General features: G+C 38.8%; 1 protein-coding gene across 25 annotated transcripts in view; it reads right to left on the bottom strand.

Annotated features, from left to right (window-relative positions):
- HDAC9 (histone deacetylase 9) overlaps window positions 1–16,086 on the bottom strand; it is a 1,063,328-nt gene that overhangs the window by 376,376 nt on the left and 670,866 nt on the right. For 20 of the 25 annotated variants that reach the window (XM_042248291.2, XM_060414369.1, XM_042248295.2 and 17 more), the window contains 1 exon segment: window positions 2,673–2,936. In XM_042248291.2, coding sequence (XP_042104225.1) covers window positions 2,673–2,936 — 264 coding nt within the window. 25 annotated transcript variants of the gene reach the window in all.

Here is a 16,086-nt window from a genome sequence, read left to right as displayed (position 1 = left end):
TATATAAAATTTTATATTTAGAAGTTGACATCAAAGATGATAACATATGAAATAGGCCACGCAGTGAAAATAAAACTGCAACAAATTTTACATGTGTCTGTTATCTGATAATGGCTGCTGTAAATTGGTTAAAGTGACTATTGTTGGATTTATTATTTTTAATGGCATTAGAAGTAACTGCTCAAAATATCTTTATTTTCTTGTTTCAACAAAGAATGGCAATATATTTTGGTATATGAGACCTAGTGCATGAGTTTCAAATTCAGTTAAATATATCAAGTTTACACAAAGCCATATGTATGAAAGGGGATCTTTTAAAAAAAACTTTATTTGAGAAAGGAAGAGACTTATAACAGAAGGCAAGAAGAGAAACATACAAACAATATATTTACAACACAAAACAAGAGATCACCTTCAAGGGTGTTAATTATAATAAATACAGTAGATTTTAAAAGAGACAATTACCAATTAGTTCTAAGATTATTTAAGTCCAGCTTTCCTTTTTACTGGTTCCAGGTAGTTTCTTGATTAAATTCAAAGACTATCAAATTCAAACAATTAATGTCCACCAACTGTACTGATGAAGCTCTCTCAAATGACACTATAAAAAATAGGTTTTTTTGTTTGTGATTACATATCTTTGCAGTAATATTATACAAAAACTTGCTCAGCCACATGTTCCTCCCCAAATAAAATGTATTTTAAAAGATGCACTATCCCTTTTTTATGAGATTGCAAAAAGATTTTAAATAAAATGTATATTTATGAGATGGAAAAAATATAAAATTTTATCTTAGGAATGCCATATTTTTAATGCAAAACAACTGACAAAAAGTCATTTTAATCTGAAGGAATATATTAACCAAAATATGTTGGTAGTAGGAAGTGTTGCCTATTATAACTATTTGTCAAATTATCGAAGGACTTTCATTATATGGAAAAGTTTTAAACATTCTAACTTCTAGTTATGTTACTTTACTTTGAATGGAGACTTTTTAAAAAAGGATAATGTATCTTTAGCAGTAACCTTTTTTAAGAAATATTTTTAAATGTCACAGCAAAATGTAAACAACACGTGCCAGTAACATACAGTTATACAAGGTCTACATTTGGCAAAACTGCTATATCTCCTTTGAAACAGGATACTACACCTTAAAATACCTCGGATTTAGAAATATAAATATTTTAATAGAAAAAAACCTCACAAAGATTCTAGGTCAATTTGGATTATCCATATTAAAGGGGTCTTAATACAACGAATCTTTAACTAGCTTAACAAAAGTAAACCTATAAAACAAGGTAAACATATCAAAGGAGAGTATGAAGGAAGTGTTCCAGTGAAAAGCTTCCTTAATAATTTCCCTACTTGCGGTGTTATTTTCTTAGACAATAAATCAATTCATAGAGTGCCCTTTAAAAACAGACAGAGTAAAACACTATCCTCCGTTTTTTTTCCCTACATTCCTCAGTACATGAATCACTTGGACTTCCTGTTTCCACAAGGCATTTCCTGTTCAGCCTCCTAGAAACAGTTTTCTGTAGAACAGCAGGAACCTGACAAAGAACTGACTTAAATAAACAGTCTTCTGTTGCCTTCAAAGTTGTTTGCATTTCATAGCATCAAAGGACATAGTCCTTCTGAAGGTGCATTATGTACAAGTAGATTCTTTTGTTAAACCTAACTTTCCTAATTTTTTACTTGCCAAAATAGTATGGTACACATTGTGTCATTATGGAATTATACTGAAGAGATCCTAGTGATAATGATTATCAAACATGACACATTTTCTTCTTTTAAACATGATTTTTGACTTCAGATCAGATAATAATCATACTGTTACTATTTTTTCCACAGCTGGAGATACAATATTGTATCTGATTGGACCATAAAGCGGCACGTTAGTTCTTGCCAACATTTGCATCTGCTTCATTTGATCTTTTCCAATAAACAATGTCATCAAATAACACAGGATAAAAATGAAATGAGCAGTACTAGGTGAGACATAATGTGATATTTAAAATAGTGCTGTACTTTGCATCTATATATTTAGAACCACCTCTATTCCTAATATTTTCAACTGCAATCTATACAATAACCTAGGACTACTGGCATAGTAACCAGAACATTTCACTTAACAAAAAAAGAGAGAGGAAGGAAGGGGCTGACTAACTTTAATAGGGTTCAAGACTGTAGTATGATACATTATGTACAACAATGTGAAAATTGAATTCTACATATCAAAAAAAATCAATAACTAATAAAATGTTTCATTGATCAGACTGGAAAACTATCCAGCAGTCACTGACCTCAACAGATAAACTAAAACCAACAGTGAGTTCATTTTCCTTAGAAGTAATTGGTGGGTCAGGCTTTGGGATGAATTAAAAGCCTATTAATCACTTGGATACTGATGTAGTATAATTTTAGTGTAACAGGTATTTCCTTAACAGTAGAGTTTCAAGAAACCTTGCTATCCATATAGAGATCAGTATATAGAAAGATCTATATATAGATATATCTGCATTAATCAGAATCCTTAAACACTAAAGTCAAATCATTCAGAGATATAAATGGATAGGAAATAATATCCATTTACCAAAACCAGCAATGCATTTCATATTCAGATAATGACTTTAATTACAAATCCTGGAGCTAAATCTTTGCCTATTACCTGTTGCATAAAAGCAGCCTGCTCCCCAGATTCCATTTCCTGGATCTGAGCATCTTCATCACTGTCCACCGGTTCCTCCTTGACCTTCACAGCACCAGCTTGTCCCAATGTGTCATCCACACAAGCACTGCTGTCACGCCTAGTGCTGTTGCCACTAGAGGGCGCTCTGTCTTCCTGCATCGCTTGGTCCCCCTGAAGCTCTTCCTCTGCTTCCTCGAGGTGACTGCCTGGTTGCTTCAGTTGTTCAATAGATTTCGAAAGCAGCTAGAAGAGAGTGTTCAGGGGTTCAATATTCAGTGGTTCTTGGCGGTAACAGAGCAGTAATATATCCTTTGATTTCCTATAATTCTACCTCAGTACACCCTGATTTCTAATCTCTGAGGATCATTTTCTGAATGAATTTGTATGCAGTGAAATTCTTTAGTAATACTAAATCTGAAGCAGTCCCAATTCCATACTGTATCGGTGTCCTAGGCAGGGAATGAGGTCTTTAAATGTCTTTTTTTAAAAATGGTTCACTGTTTAACCGACTTAAAAAATGGTGGGAAAAGGGCAAATAATGAACTTTTCCTTTGGAAACTATGAAACTGTCACAAAGGACAGGTTGTAATGAATCAATTTAATCCAGGCACACCTGAGAATTTTTTTTCCCTAAAAGAAGAAAGTATAACAGAAATAATATTAATAGAGAGGTAATGAAAAACTTCCCCAATCTCATTTTCCAATAAATGGCAACCACAGTATAAGACAGTAGCACAAATTCTAAGAGTGTTTCTTGTCTGTTAATTTTCCTATACCTAAATGGTCAAATGATAAAAGACCTATGTATACTTCTGAAAAATGGAAATATTGACTTTGAAATCTTGAACTTCAAAAAGATGCAGAATTTAGTGATAGCACAAAATTTTTTATTAATATACAAATATAAATTAAAGAATAGGAACATAACAAGGAATCAGTTTTGAATTTGAAAATTATTTATAGACCTTTTATTTTGTAAATTAAATCATATTTAATCTCTCGAAGTATATGAATTATAATTTAAAAAGATAATTGGCAATACACCTAAATTGAACAATAGCAAAATGCCATGGTATAAAAACTTGTTATATGGGGAAAAATTCTCAAGATGATTTCATCTCACACAGGCCTTTTGTTTCATTTGACAAGGAGCCTACTGACTGGTTATCTGCAGATCCTGAACTGTGTTTCAAAGAGTGGTTAGAATTTCCTGCTGAGTCGGTGCCCATTTAAGCAACATACCAACTATTGTGATGAGCAGCACGGTTAGAATACCAACACAAAAATCATGAACACAGACTTTCCTATGAAAAAATTTTAATTTATCTCCCACTCACACCTGTTTTGCAAAACTAGACACATCCTGCAGTTTAGAATATATAAGGACTCAAATTTTGAAGGGTGTCTTAACCTCAGACTTTTCTCCAGTGCTCACAACCTCAAATGGCCTTGCGTATACTGACAAAGCCCTTCAATTTCACTGTAGTAAGAATTATACTGGGAGTTTTCATTCATTCACTCAGCGAGTATTTACTGAGTGCCAACTATGTTTCAGATACTCTGCTAGGCACTGGGGAAACAGCCATTGTCCTGCCCTCAGGGAGCTTTCAGTTTCGAGTGTTAGAAAGGCACCAAACAGATGCACAAATTTATTCTTATTTTCAAGTATGGTAAATGATAAAGGGAGCAATACAGCATGTTATAAGAATACACACTAGCTGAAACAGGAGAGAGGCGATTTAGGAAAGTTTCACTGAGGAGGCTGAGACATCAGAGATGAAGGATGGACAGGAGGATGTGGATGTGTGTGAGGAGTGGAAATCAGGGGAGGGAGCACTTCTGGCAGAAGGCACAGTGTGTGACTGGAGGAGAGCCCAGTGTGTCTGAGCAACTGAAAGGTCAGTGCGGTTTGAGCACAGGAAGACAGGGAGAGAATGCTGGAAGATGATTCTGGAAAGAGTGACCCAGTTTATAATATATTTGAGTTGTGAATAAGATTCTAGAGAAATAAAATATAACTTAGGATAAAGCATACATAAGACACAGATTTTGGAGAAAAGAGACAATGTACTATTCCTGAAGTTTGACTATACAATTGTAAAACTCCACTTAATTGGCTAGAAAAAGAACATGTAACACCATAGAAAAGAAGCAGGGTTTTGATTGAAAAGCTCCAGGTTTAGCTGGAACACCAGGGATAAGAACGTTCAGTGACAAACATCCACTCATTCTTCAAGAGAGAGGTGGACAGTTACAGAGAAAGAGATCACCAGCCAGGCTTGCTACCTTGACCTCATCACTCACCTAAGACAACATATAAGAGCAGGTTAGAGGATTTTGTAGGGAGAAGACATTAAATTAGAAAACATATCAGTCAGGTGAAGGAGACTGCAAGAGTCCCTTCGAGACTCTTCCAGAAGATTGTTGCAATTCGTCTTCTGAATGTATGCTTGCTGAGCTGTGGAAATTCCCCCTCTCGATACCCCAGTTTAGCTGGAAAAGTTCACGGGAGCTAGTGCATCAGGGCTGATGAGCCAACGATACTGGTGGGTCAAACAGATGCCTTCACAAGGAATCTTTTGACAAAGATTCTCCCCATAAGAGCCTCTGTGAGGGCAAGAGGATAAAAAGAGCAAAACTCTATGGGTGTGTGGCTATAGGACGGGAACTAGGGGCCATTCATGAAGGTCAGCCAGGGAGCACGTGTGACCAGTGTCCAGGAAATGCCACGTCAAAAGTTCCTGCTTCCTAGGGGTGACTCTGCATCTTGTCTAGCTTCTGGATGTCTGACCACAGGGAGTATTTAATAACCAAGAGGAAGTCACAGATACCACCCGCTAAGTAAAAAGACTTTTCTGTTGCTATTTCTCTCCTCAGCTTCAGTTCCAGCATGGCCTCTCAGGGTCCTGACCTCGTAACCACCAATGGTCTTATCCTCCATTCTACTTCAGCTCCCAGTGACCTGGCCTTTGTTGGTGGCTGTGCATGCTCTTAAACCTCAGTTTCAGACATTTGTTTCCTCGGGTTCATCCTCAGAATATTTTGACCCAGACCACTCCTCACCTCTGGAGGGTTCTCCAAGCTATTGAACCTACATTTTCCCTGCCTGTCACCTCCACCACCCTTGTTCCTCAGCTTCCCTCCTTGCTGGACTAGGTTCCATTCTCCATCATTAAAAATCACTCCCTTATTACTATCGTCAACTCCCTTGCCTTTTCAATATGGATTTTCCTGTATGAGTAAGACTTCCAACCTTGGTTAATATTAAATCTCTGCCAAACCCAAGCAGCTGAATAAGCTAGGAAACAAATAAACAAATTACAATCATGCTGAGTGTTTTGCTTCATATCCGTGATCATAACCCTCAAATGGACCCTCAGTGCTGACTGGAAATAACTACACTTCTCTAGCTAATTTTCTCTCACTCTCAATGAAAACTTCAAAGTACCTCCTTTCTCCACAAACTCCTACTATCTAGACCTTTTCCTCACTCCTGCTATTTTTGCTTATTTCAGTGAGAAACAGACATTTAAAAATAGAGAAATTCAACATTCTGCTACCAAGCTGTCCCACTCACCCTTACCCACGTAACAGTGGAAGAAAGGTCTGCATCGCTATCTTAGTCCAGCCCTCAGCTTAATGCTCTGGGTCCTGTCCGTCCCTACAATTTTCCACCCTCCTCTCCATCACTCATATCCCATCTCTGCTGGAGTGCTTCCACTTGGACACCTTCAGTCTTACTATCTGTCTTAAATGTAACCTCCCTGGGTCCCACCCTCACCCTCTCAGAAAAACAAAAAACAAAAAACAAACAACAAAAACATTATGTACCTTCCTTCACAGTAAATTTCCCTGAGTTATTTCTCTTCATTTTTCTTCTCACAGTCTCTTTAGAATTCACTCAAACTAGGCTTTTATCCATACTGCGTGTGTGCTGTTTCAGTCATGCCTGACTCTTTGCGACCCTATGGACTGTGGCCTGACAGGCTCCTCTGTCCATGGGATTCTCCAGGCAAGAATACTGGAGTGGTTGTCATGCCCTCCTCCAGGGGATCTTCCTGACCCAGGGATCGAATCTGTGTCTCCTGTGATTCCTGCATTACAGGCAGATTCTTTACTGCTGAGCCACTGGGGAAACCCTAATTGACTGAAATCTCTCTTGTTACAGTCAGTAAGTGAAAGCGAAGTTGGTCAGTCATGTCCAACTCTTTGCGACCCCATAGATTGTAGCCTACCAAGCTCCTCGGTCCATGGAATTTTCCAGGTAAGAGTACTGGAGTGGGTTGCCATTTCCTTCTCCAGGGGATCTTCCCAACCCAGGGATTGAACCTGGGTCTCCTGCATTACAGGCAGACATTTTACTGTCTGAGCCACCAGAGTAATGACTGCATAAATACCAAATCCAGTGGCACTTGAAATCAGATATTAACAGGAGCAGTCAGGATGAAGCAATTTTGAAAAGAAAACATGACAAAATCAAAGCATCTTTGAAAGTAAGAGATTTATATTACTAATGGTGGTGCAGCCAAAGAATAGACAAGATATATGTGAATTTACTGAAATATAATTTCCCATTGATAGAAAATATGTCAAAGAAAATCTTTAATACTGACAAAATGCTGAGTGTTCACAGGATATTTCATATGTTCATTTAAACTGAAAACCTTTAACAGAAACTATGATCTGTTAATGTACTCCTGAAGTCACTGGAATACCCAGAAATCACATCATTTAGCCCACGAATCAAATTTGATCAGTATTTACCACCTTGTTGACATAGAGACACACACGAAAGTGTGTATAACGGTTTCCAGTGTGCAATGCGGAGACAGTGCTGTTTGTCCCCGTGCCTCTGGCTTCATCTACACTTCTGCTGGACTTGAAATATGAGAGAAATAAGTGCCAGAATGGATAATGCTGTGATAATTGGATGAGAAGGCCAGATGGCAAAACAATTATCTTCTAAGGGCAGAATTCCTTAATGGTTTGTAAAAGAGACATTTCTTGATACAAAACAGTGACTTATGAGTGGAGATCATATAGATATAAAATGTTGGAGTTGAAAATTTTCTAACAACATTCTTCAAATTCTTATTTTATACAGAAGGGATTTCATGCCCTCCAAAAGCCAAATCATCTCCAGAAAAGACACCTAGAACGTTTTATACCTTCCATTCTGAAACAGCTATATTCCAACAACAACTGAATATAAACAATTCCAATGTCTCCCCTCAACTCCAAACTTACTTAAGTCAGCTGCTTGCCTAATGTTATCCCTTAGATCTAGAATCTCCAATAGGTATCAAAAACTTTAAGTAGCTCAAAGATAACCTTTATTCCATTTTTACCCAAATGTATTGATCACCTAATTTTCCTTCTCTGAGTAAATACCATAACCCGGTTGCACAAACCAAAAATCTAGAATTTATCCTTGTTTCACTCTCACTTCTCTTCATAAATATCTGAAAACTTAGTTTGTACTTAGCAATAAAGCTTTGACACATTTCCCCCCCCAACCCAGGTTATAAAGTGAATGCCAACATCCACATGAATAATAACTATGTCTTTTTCACTATTTCTGGAATAAAATGTGCTCTTTGTGACGTTTCTAAAAATACAAAAGAAATAAATGGGATCTCCTGGAGACAATTTTGCAAACTATAAATGCATAGAGGGAGTTAATCTAAACTTCTTATTTGAGGTATCTGACTCAAGCTGATTTTGCTTAAACAGTCAAATTTGCTGGAGTGGAAAAATTGGCAATTAACATTAAGAAAATATGCAAACAAAAGTCTCAGAAGATCCACCTGCCAGGTTTGACTTATTTTGGATTTTAAAAATAAAGTTAACTTGATATGATTTGTAAGTTTCTGACTATTTACGAGGAAATCCAGTGTTTGGACTATGCTGTGCTCTATGTGTTTTTGAACTACAACTATGACCATTACCAAGAAGGTATGGGTTAACCCTTTTCTAATTTGTACTGTCGCTCAGGGGCCCCAGCTACAGAGAGGAGCTGTCTGCTGACTCTCAGTGGGGTAGCAGGGTCTCTTTTTGGTTGAACATCTGGAGGTGATCCCCCAGCAAAGCCGAGCCGTTGCCTTGCTGGCTAGAAAACACAAGAAGAAACATCTGTGTGACAGATAAATGTGTACGCCTGTGTAATCTCGGCTGAGGCTCCATCTGTAAAACACACCCTGTGTCATTCGTCTGACGCCAGGTGAGTTACTCTGGTGGGGAGCCCAGCTGAGATGAAGAAGACGATGGCTGAGCTGCTGCTTCTGCCCCTTTTATCTTTGCTCATTCCCATCCGTCAGTGTGGCTCTGTGTTCTCCACGCTGTGTGTGTGTGCTCAGTCGCTCCAGTCGTGTCCAGCTCTTTACGACACTGTGGACTGTAGCCTGCCAGGCTCCTCTTTCCATGGGATTCTCCAGGCAAGAATACTGGAGTGGGTTGCCATGCCCTCCTCTAGCGGATCTTCCATGCTACTGTACAGCAGTGTCAGTTCAGTTCAGTCACTAGGTGTGTCTGACTCTTTGCGACCCCATGGACTGCAGCACGCCAGGCCTCCCTGTCCATCACCAACTCCTGGAGTTTACTCAAACTCATGCCCATCGAGTTGATGATGCCATCCAACCATCTCATCCTCTGTCATCCCCTTCTCCTCCCGCCTTCAATCTTTCCCAGTATCAGGGTCTTTTCAAATGAGTCATTTCAGTATAGCAAGTATACTGAACACTAAGAAGGCTGCAGACGGTCCGTGACCATTCCGCATTATAGTACTCACGTACAGGCTCACACTGGAGATTTTACAGACCAGATAGCATGATCATTTATCCAGATCTCTAATGTCTTCTAGTATTACAACTCGACTCTTCAATTTCTATCAATCCCTGCCAGGGTAATGAGTGTAGCAAGTCCATAATTTCAATATTTTATATTCCATGTTGAACACTATATATTCTATTAGCAAATGGTGTAAAATTCGTTAAATAAAAAGATTGTGCCCCACTCCAGTACTCTTGCCTGGAAAATCCCATGGACAGAGGAGCCTGGTAGGCTGCAGTCCATGGGGTCGCTACGAGTCAGACACGACTGAACAACTTCACTTTCACTTTTCACTTTCATGCATTGGAGGAGGAAATGTCAACCCACTTCAGTGTTCTTGCCTGGCGAATCCTAGGGACGAGGGAGCCTGGTGGGCTGCCGTCTATGGGGTCGCACAGAGTCGGACACGACTGAAGCGACTTAGCAGCAGCAGCAGCAGCTGCTAATCTTTATATCTTAACCCATTAATTCAATGTGTAAGTTACATTGTTTGATATAAGTCTAGAAGCTAACATAAGCACAGTGCTTTGAATAAAATATCTTTAAAAATTTTATATTTTTAACTTTAGTCACAGAAATCCTGCATGTCCCCACAAATATTTTCAGAAATGAATATAAAACTAAACACAGAAGTATATAAGGAGTAAATCTGTTTCGGATAGACATCTGATTTTCTGAAATTGTCAACAAATCATTCAACACAAGTGTTTGAATTAAACTATGCAAAATGACCTTTGACCCTACTCATCACTTTCTTATTTTGCCCCAGATTTTAAGACAGATTTTCTTGGGGAATGGCAAAAGGACAAGCATTTTTTTTTTCTTTTAAATACATGTAAAATACTTCTTTTGAAAAATAAAACCTTTCCCTTAAGCTCCAAGGAAACTAGATTTAAAAATAATGATAAAATTCTGTCTCAACTCACAAATAGATTAGGTATATACCAACTGTTCTCAGAAACAACATGCAGAGTTTGGAGGGCTTTCAAATCGAGAGGTCTACTTAGAGAAGAACTCTGACTCAAGACAACATACTCCACGTCATTCTGTGCACTTTAGGGAAGAAATCAGAAGAACCAAAGTTAAATAACAAGAGAGAAAAACTTTCTAAGTTCTGGTCCATTATTCACATTAATTAAAAGTCTAAACTGAAAAACATCCTTTCTTGCCAATACCGAAGAGATATAAAATTAATCTAGGGTCCAAATGAATTCTTAATGAAAGTGTGTTCATTTTTATAACTCTAAATGACTGTCCAAAACAATGCCTGCAATTAAAATACCTTTTCTTTGGCTCTTAAAACATCCTAATATTCCAATAACTGAAGTGTTCACTTCCGGAAAGGAGACTAAAAAATTTCCTCCTCCCAGCTAGTTAAAGTTACCCATTTATTTACTCTTTCAACAAATCTTTACTGGGCACTTGCTATATATGCCAGGACCTGGGAAGAGAGTGGTCAGTTAGGCAAGACCCTGTCTCAAGGAGGCTCTTTAGTTCTTCTTCACTTTCTGCCATAAGGGTAGTGTCATCTGCATATCTGAAAGTGAAAGTGAAAGTGAAGTCGCTCAGTTGTGCCCAACTCTTAGCGACCCCATGGACTGCAGCCTACCAGGCTCCTCCATCCATGGGATTTTCCAGGCAAGAGTACTGGAGTGGGTTGCCATTGCATATCTGAGGTTACTGATATTTCTCCCAGCAATCTTGATTGCAGCTTGTGCCTCCTCCAGCCCAAAGTTTCTCATGATGTACTCTGCATATAAGTTAAATACGAAGGGTGACAATATACAGCCTTGATGTACTCCTTTTCCTATTTGGAACCAATCTGTTGTTTTACGTCCAGTTCTAACTGTTGTTCCTGGCCTGCATACAGGTTTAAGTGAAGAAGAACTAAAGAGTCTCTTGATGAAAGTGAAAGAAGAGAGTGAAAAAGTTGGCTTAAAGCTCAACATTCAGAAAACTAAGATCATGGCATCCCCATCACTTCATGGGAGATAGATGAGGAAACAGTGGAAACAGTGGCTGACTTTATTTTTCTGGGCTCCAAAATCACTGCAGATGGCGACTGCAGCAATGACATTAGAAGACGCTTACTTCTTGGAGGGAAAGTTATGACCAACCTAGGCAGCATATTAAAAAGCAGAGACGTTACTTTGTTAACAAAGGTCCATCTAGTCAAGGCTATGGTTTTTCCAGTGGTCATGTATGGATGTGAAAGTTGGACTATAAAGAAAGCTGAGCGTAGAAGAATTGATGCTTTTGAACTGTAGCCTTGAAGAAGACTCTTGAGAGTCCCTTGGACTGCAAGGAAATCCAACCAGTCCATCCTAAAGGAGATCAGTCCTGGGTGTTCATTGGAAGGACTGATGCTGAGGCTGAAAATCCAATACTTTGGCCACCTGAAGCGAAGAGCTGACTCATTGGAAAAGACCCTGATGCTGGGAAAGATTGAAGGCAGGAGGAGAAGGGGATGACAGAGGATGATTAGGTTGGATAGCATCATCAACTCCAGGAGTTGGTGATGGACAGGGAGGTCTGGCATGCTGCGGTTCATGGGGTCACAAAGAGTTGGACATGGCTGAGTGACTGAACTGAACTGAACTGTCTCAAGGAGAAATAAAAATAAACAACTGAAGAGTGGAACTTAATTTGACAGTGAACAGTGGGGAAGGAGTGAGTGTGCCTAATCTGCAAGAGCAAGGAAGGACCTTCTGAAGAGGTGAGGTTGGAGCTGAGTATTAAGAATACCTGGAGGTTGAACATTCCACCAGAAATGTGACTAGCAGCTCATTTCATGAGATGGAAGGAGACTGACTGCCCACACACCAGACAGGAGGCCAATGTGGTGGGAGCTCAGCGGGTATGGGAAGGGAGTTGGGAGATAAGGTCAAGGAGGGGGAAAGAGCCTTGTGGGCCCCTGCAAAGATATCTGGATTTTATCTTACAAACTATAAGGAACAAAACTGGAGACTTTTAAGCAAGTGCTTGACACAACGTGATTTGCATTTGTAAAGGATTGCTCTGGAAGCTACCTAATGTTGGATTTAGGTGGGGAAAAGTGGAAACAGGAAGACTGACTTTTGAGAACATAAAATACCCAGCCAGACTATTGGGGGCATTTCATAACTACAACACAGATGAGCTATTTTTTCTTTTGTTACATCACTGGATAATTTTATGCCCTTTTGTATTACATAACAGGATTTTTCCCCTGATAACCTCCTTCCTGATCTTGACAGTACACTTTGAAAGTTTTCTTTTCTCTTTTCCCTTCTTTAAGGGTAATGAATAGTGGCACAGTGAGGAGAGGCATGTTAGGTTCCTTCGCTCACCCTTTGATTAGTGTTTTTGGACTGTGTCTCAGAATAGACAAAGTTTCAGAGCCAGGGAGCTTCTGATCACTTGACTAGTAAACAGCTCACTTTCTCCTTATTCATCTGTCCCTCGCTCTGGTAAACTGGAAAACAGTACAAGTCCTCTTTAAAAAGGACAACCAAGAAGAAACCCAGACAATAAATGCCATGTGAAAAATGCCATGGGCTCAGTGTAGCCAGGCTTTTCACTTTTTCAGACAATGCCAGAAATCTAGATTTGTATTTGAAATCTTTCTGTCTTTAAAGACTGAGTGCTTTTTAAGACATTAGGCAGCCCAAAGACATCAGTTCAACGGAATGGATCCAAGTCCATAGAGTATCAGCTCCTGACCTCGGCAAAGAATCACTTATGTCTCCTCTTGCTTGAACATTCTATGGTTTAGATCATTTAGGGCTGATGTCTACATGCTCTTAAAGTACACCACCCTTTCTCTTTCTAACTTACTTCACTCCGTATATTAGGCTCTAGGTTTATCCACTTCATTCAGTTCAGTTCAGTCGCTCAGTCGTGTCCGACTCTTTGCGACCCCATGAACTGCAGCACGCCAGGCCTCCCTGTCCATCACCAACTCCTGGAGTTCAGCCAAACTCACGTGCATCGAGTTGGTGATGCCATCCAGTCATCTCATCTTCTGTTGTCCCTTCTCCTCCTGCCCCCAATCCCTCCCAGCATCAGGGTCTTTTTCAATGAGTTAACTCTTTGCATGAGGTTAGGACTACTCAAATATGTGTGTGTGTGTTTAATCTGAGCAATATTCCATTGTGTATATGTACCACAATTTCTGTATTCATTCATCAGTCAATGGGCATCTAGGTTGCTTCCATGTCCTAGCTGTTGTAAACAGTGCTGCAGCAAACATTGAGGCACATGCGTATCTTTTGACTATGGTTTTCTCAGGGTATATGCCCAGTAGTGGGATGGTTGGGTCATATGGTAGTTTTATTCCTAGTTTTTTAAAGAATCTACATACTGTTCTCCATAGGAGCTGTATTAACTTGCATTCCCACCATCAGTGGAAGAGGGTTCCCTTCTCCATATCCTTTCCAGCATTTATTGTTTGTAGATTTTTTTAATGACGGCCATTCTGACCTGTGTGAGGTGATACCTCATTGTAGTTTTGATTTGCATTTCTCTAATAATGAGTGATGTTTAGCACCTTTATGTGTATTTGTTGGCCATCTGCATATCTTTACAAATTCTTTGGAGAAATGTCTGTTTAGGTCTTTGGCCCATTTTTTGATTGGGTTGTTTGTTTTTCTAGTATTGAGCTGTAAGAGCTGCTTGCATATATTGGACATTTGCTGTGTGACATACGGAGCTCAACCCAGTGCTGTGTGAAAACCCGGAGAGAGGGGTGGGGTGAGGAGGGAGATGGGAGGGGTGTTCAAGAGGGAGGGGACACACATATCCCTGTGGCTGATTCAAGTTGAGGTATGGCAGAAACCAATACAACATTGTAAAGCAATTATCCTCCAATAAAAAAAAAAATTAAGGTATAACAAAGACAAAACAATACACCATCCTTCATACTTGTGATTTGTTTTACGTTCCTTAAATGGTCAAAAATCTTACTTTGCCAGGGGTTGGAAGTAAGAGTATGGACTGACTACAAAGGAGAACACAGGGCAATTTTGGAAGTTGAGGGAATAGTTCTATATCTTGATCATGGTGATTATGTGATGATATGCATTTGTCAAAAATCATTCAATTGCACAGCAAAAGGAAAATAAATTACAGTGTATGAATTATACCTCAATAAAAAATTCAATAATACAGATGTAAAGAACAGACTTTTGGACTCTGTGGGAGAAAGCAAGGGTGGGATGATTTGAGAGAATAGCATTGAAACATGTATATTATCATATGTGAAATAGATCGCCAGTCCAGGTTTGATGCAGGGTGCTCAGGGCTGGTGCACTGGGACAACCTTGAGGGATGGGATGGGGAGGGAGGTGGGAGGGAAGTTCAGGATGGGGAACACATGTACACCCATGGCTGTACGGCAAAAACCACCACAATATTGTAAAGTAATTAGCCTCTAATTAAAATAAATTTTAAAAATTAAATAACTAACATAATATTGTTCCAAAGAGAAAAACAAGGTCAGCTTCATGATGAATACAAAGATACAAGAGATAGCTGGAATAAAATTTAGTGAACTGGTTTACAACAAAGTAGCTTGATGTAATACTGAGGGAAGTGAAAAATGAGTGTCTTAGAAATATTCTACCACTTCCAGACAGCTATTTTCATTAACAGAATGAGGAAAATGGAAATTGGTGCTATATAAGAATATAAATACTGCGTTAAATGTAAGGATTTCTTACTATGTTTACAAAGAACTTTCAGAACATCCTCTCATGTAATTCTCACTAAAAACCTCTAAAATGTATAGATCAGAGCATTGGAGGATGAAGAGGTTACAGTTTGGCCATAATGGCAAAACAAACAAATAATTGTGCAGGGCATCAGAAACTCCTGTTGAAAAGGCTACCCAGAATTCTAGATTTTGCACTTCTTAGGAACTATGTATTCTGTAGACCTATCTTTGATTAGAATTATCTACTTGCCATTCAAGGGGAAAAACAGCCTTTATTTTCATTTCTAGGATGCAGCATAATGGTTGCTAATAAATCTTTTTGGAACATCAATTATTCCATGCCAGGAAATTATTTTTTAGAAGTGAGTTTTTATTGCTGGTTGATATAACTAAGCTGATAGCAAGAGAGTAGTGGTATATTTAGGATATGAGAGCATAACCCTGGAGTCAATTCTGCCTGAAGGATGGGAACACTCCAGACGGTATGACATTTCAGGGTCACTATAATCCCTTAGTTTTCATAAATATTTAAAGAAAGAGAAAAAAGATACAGAGGGGAAAAAAACCCTAAAATCAAGAACTTACAAGCATCCAAAATCTGTAACAAAGAGACTGCTACACATCCGTGGTTTCCACGTCCACAAATCACTTAGTTATATTAAAAATTCCTTAGTAAGACTTAATTATTTCATTCTGTCAAATGAAACTATTTGTCAAGGTTGGGAAACAACCAAATTATTTAGTTTCCCTCTCCTTTTGAACTCCTGGAATCAACATCAGTCAAAGCACTCACATGGTCCAATTCCCCAGGTAGTTTTCTTTCCCCTATTTTCTTACCTCATAGTTATGTCCAACTATTGTTTTTCTCCTTCA

Source organism: Ovis aries, chromosome 4, assembly GCF_016772045.2.
Source record: "Ovis aries strain OAR_USU_Benz2616 breed Rambouillet chromosome 4, ARS-UI_Ramb_v3.0, whole genome shotgun sequence".
In the NCBI taxonomy this organism is placed as follows: domain Eukaryota; kingdom Metazoa; phylum Chordata; class Mammalia; order Artiodactyla; family Bovidae; genus Ovis; species Ovis aries.
Note: the sequence above shows the minus strand (reverse complement) of the source record. Positions and strands in the feature narration are given on the sequence as shown.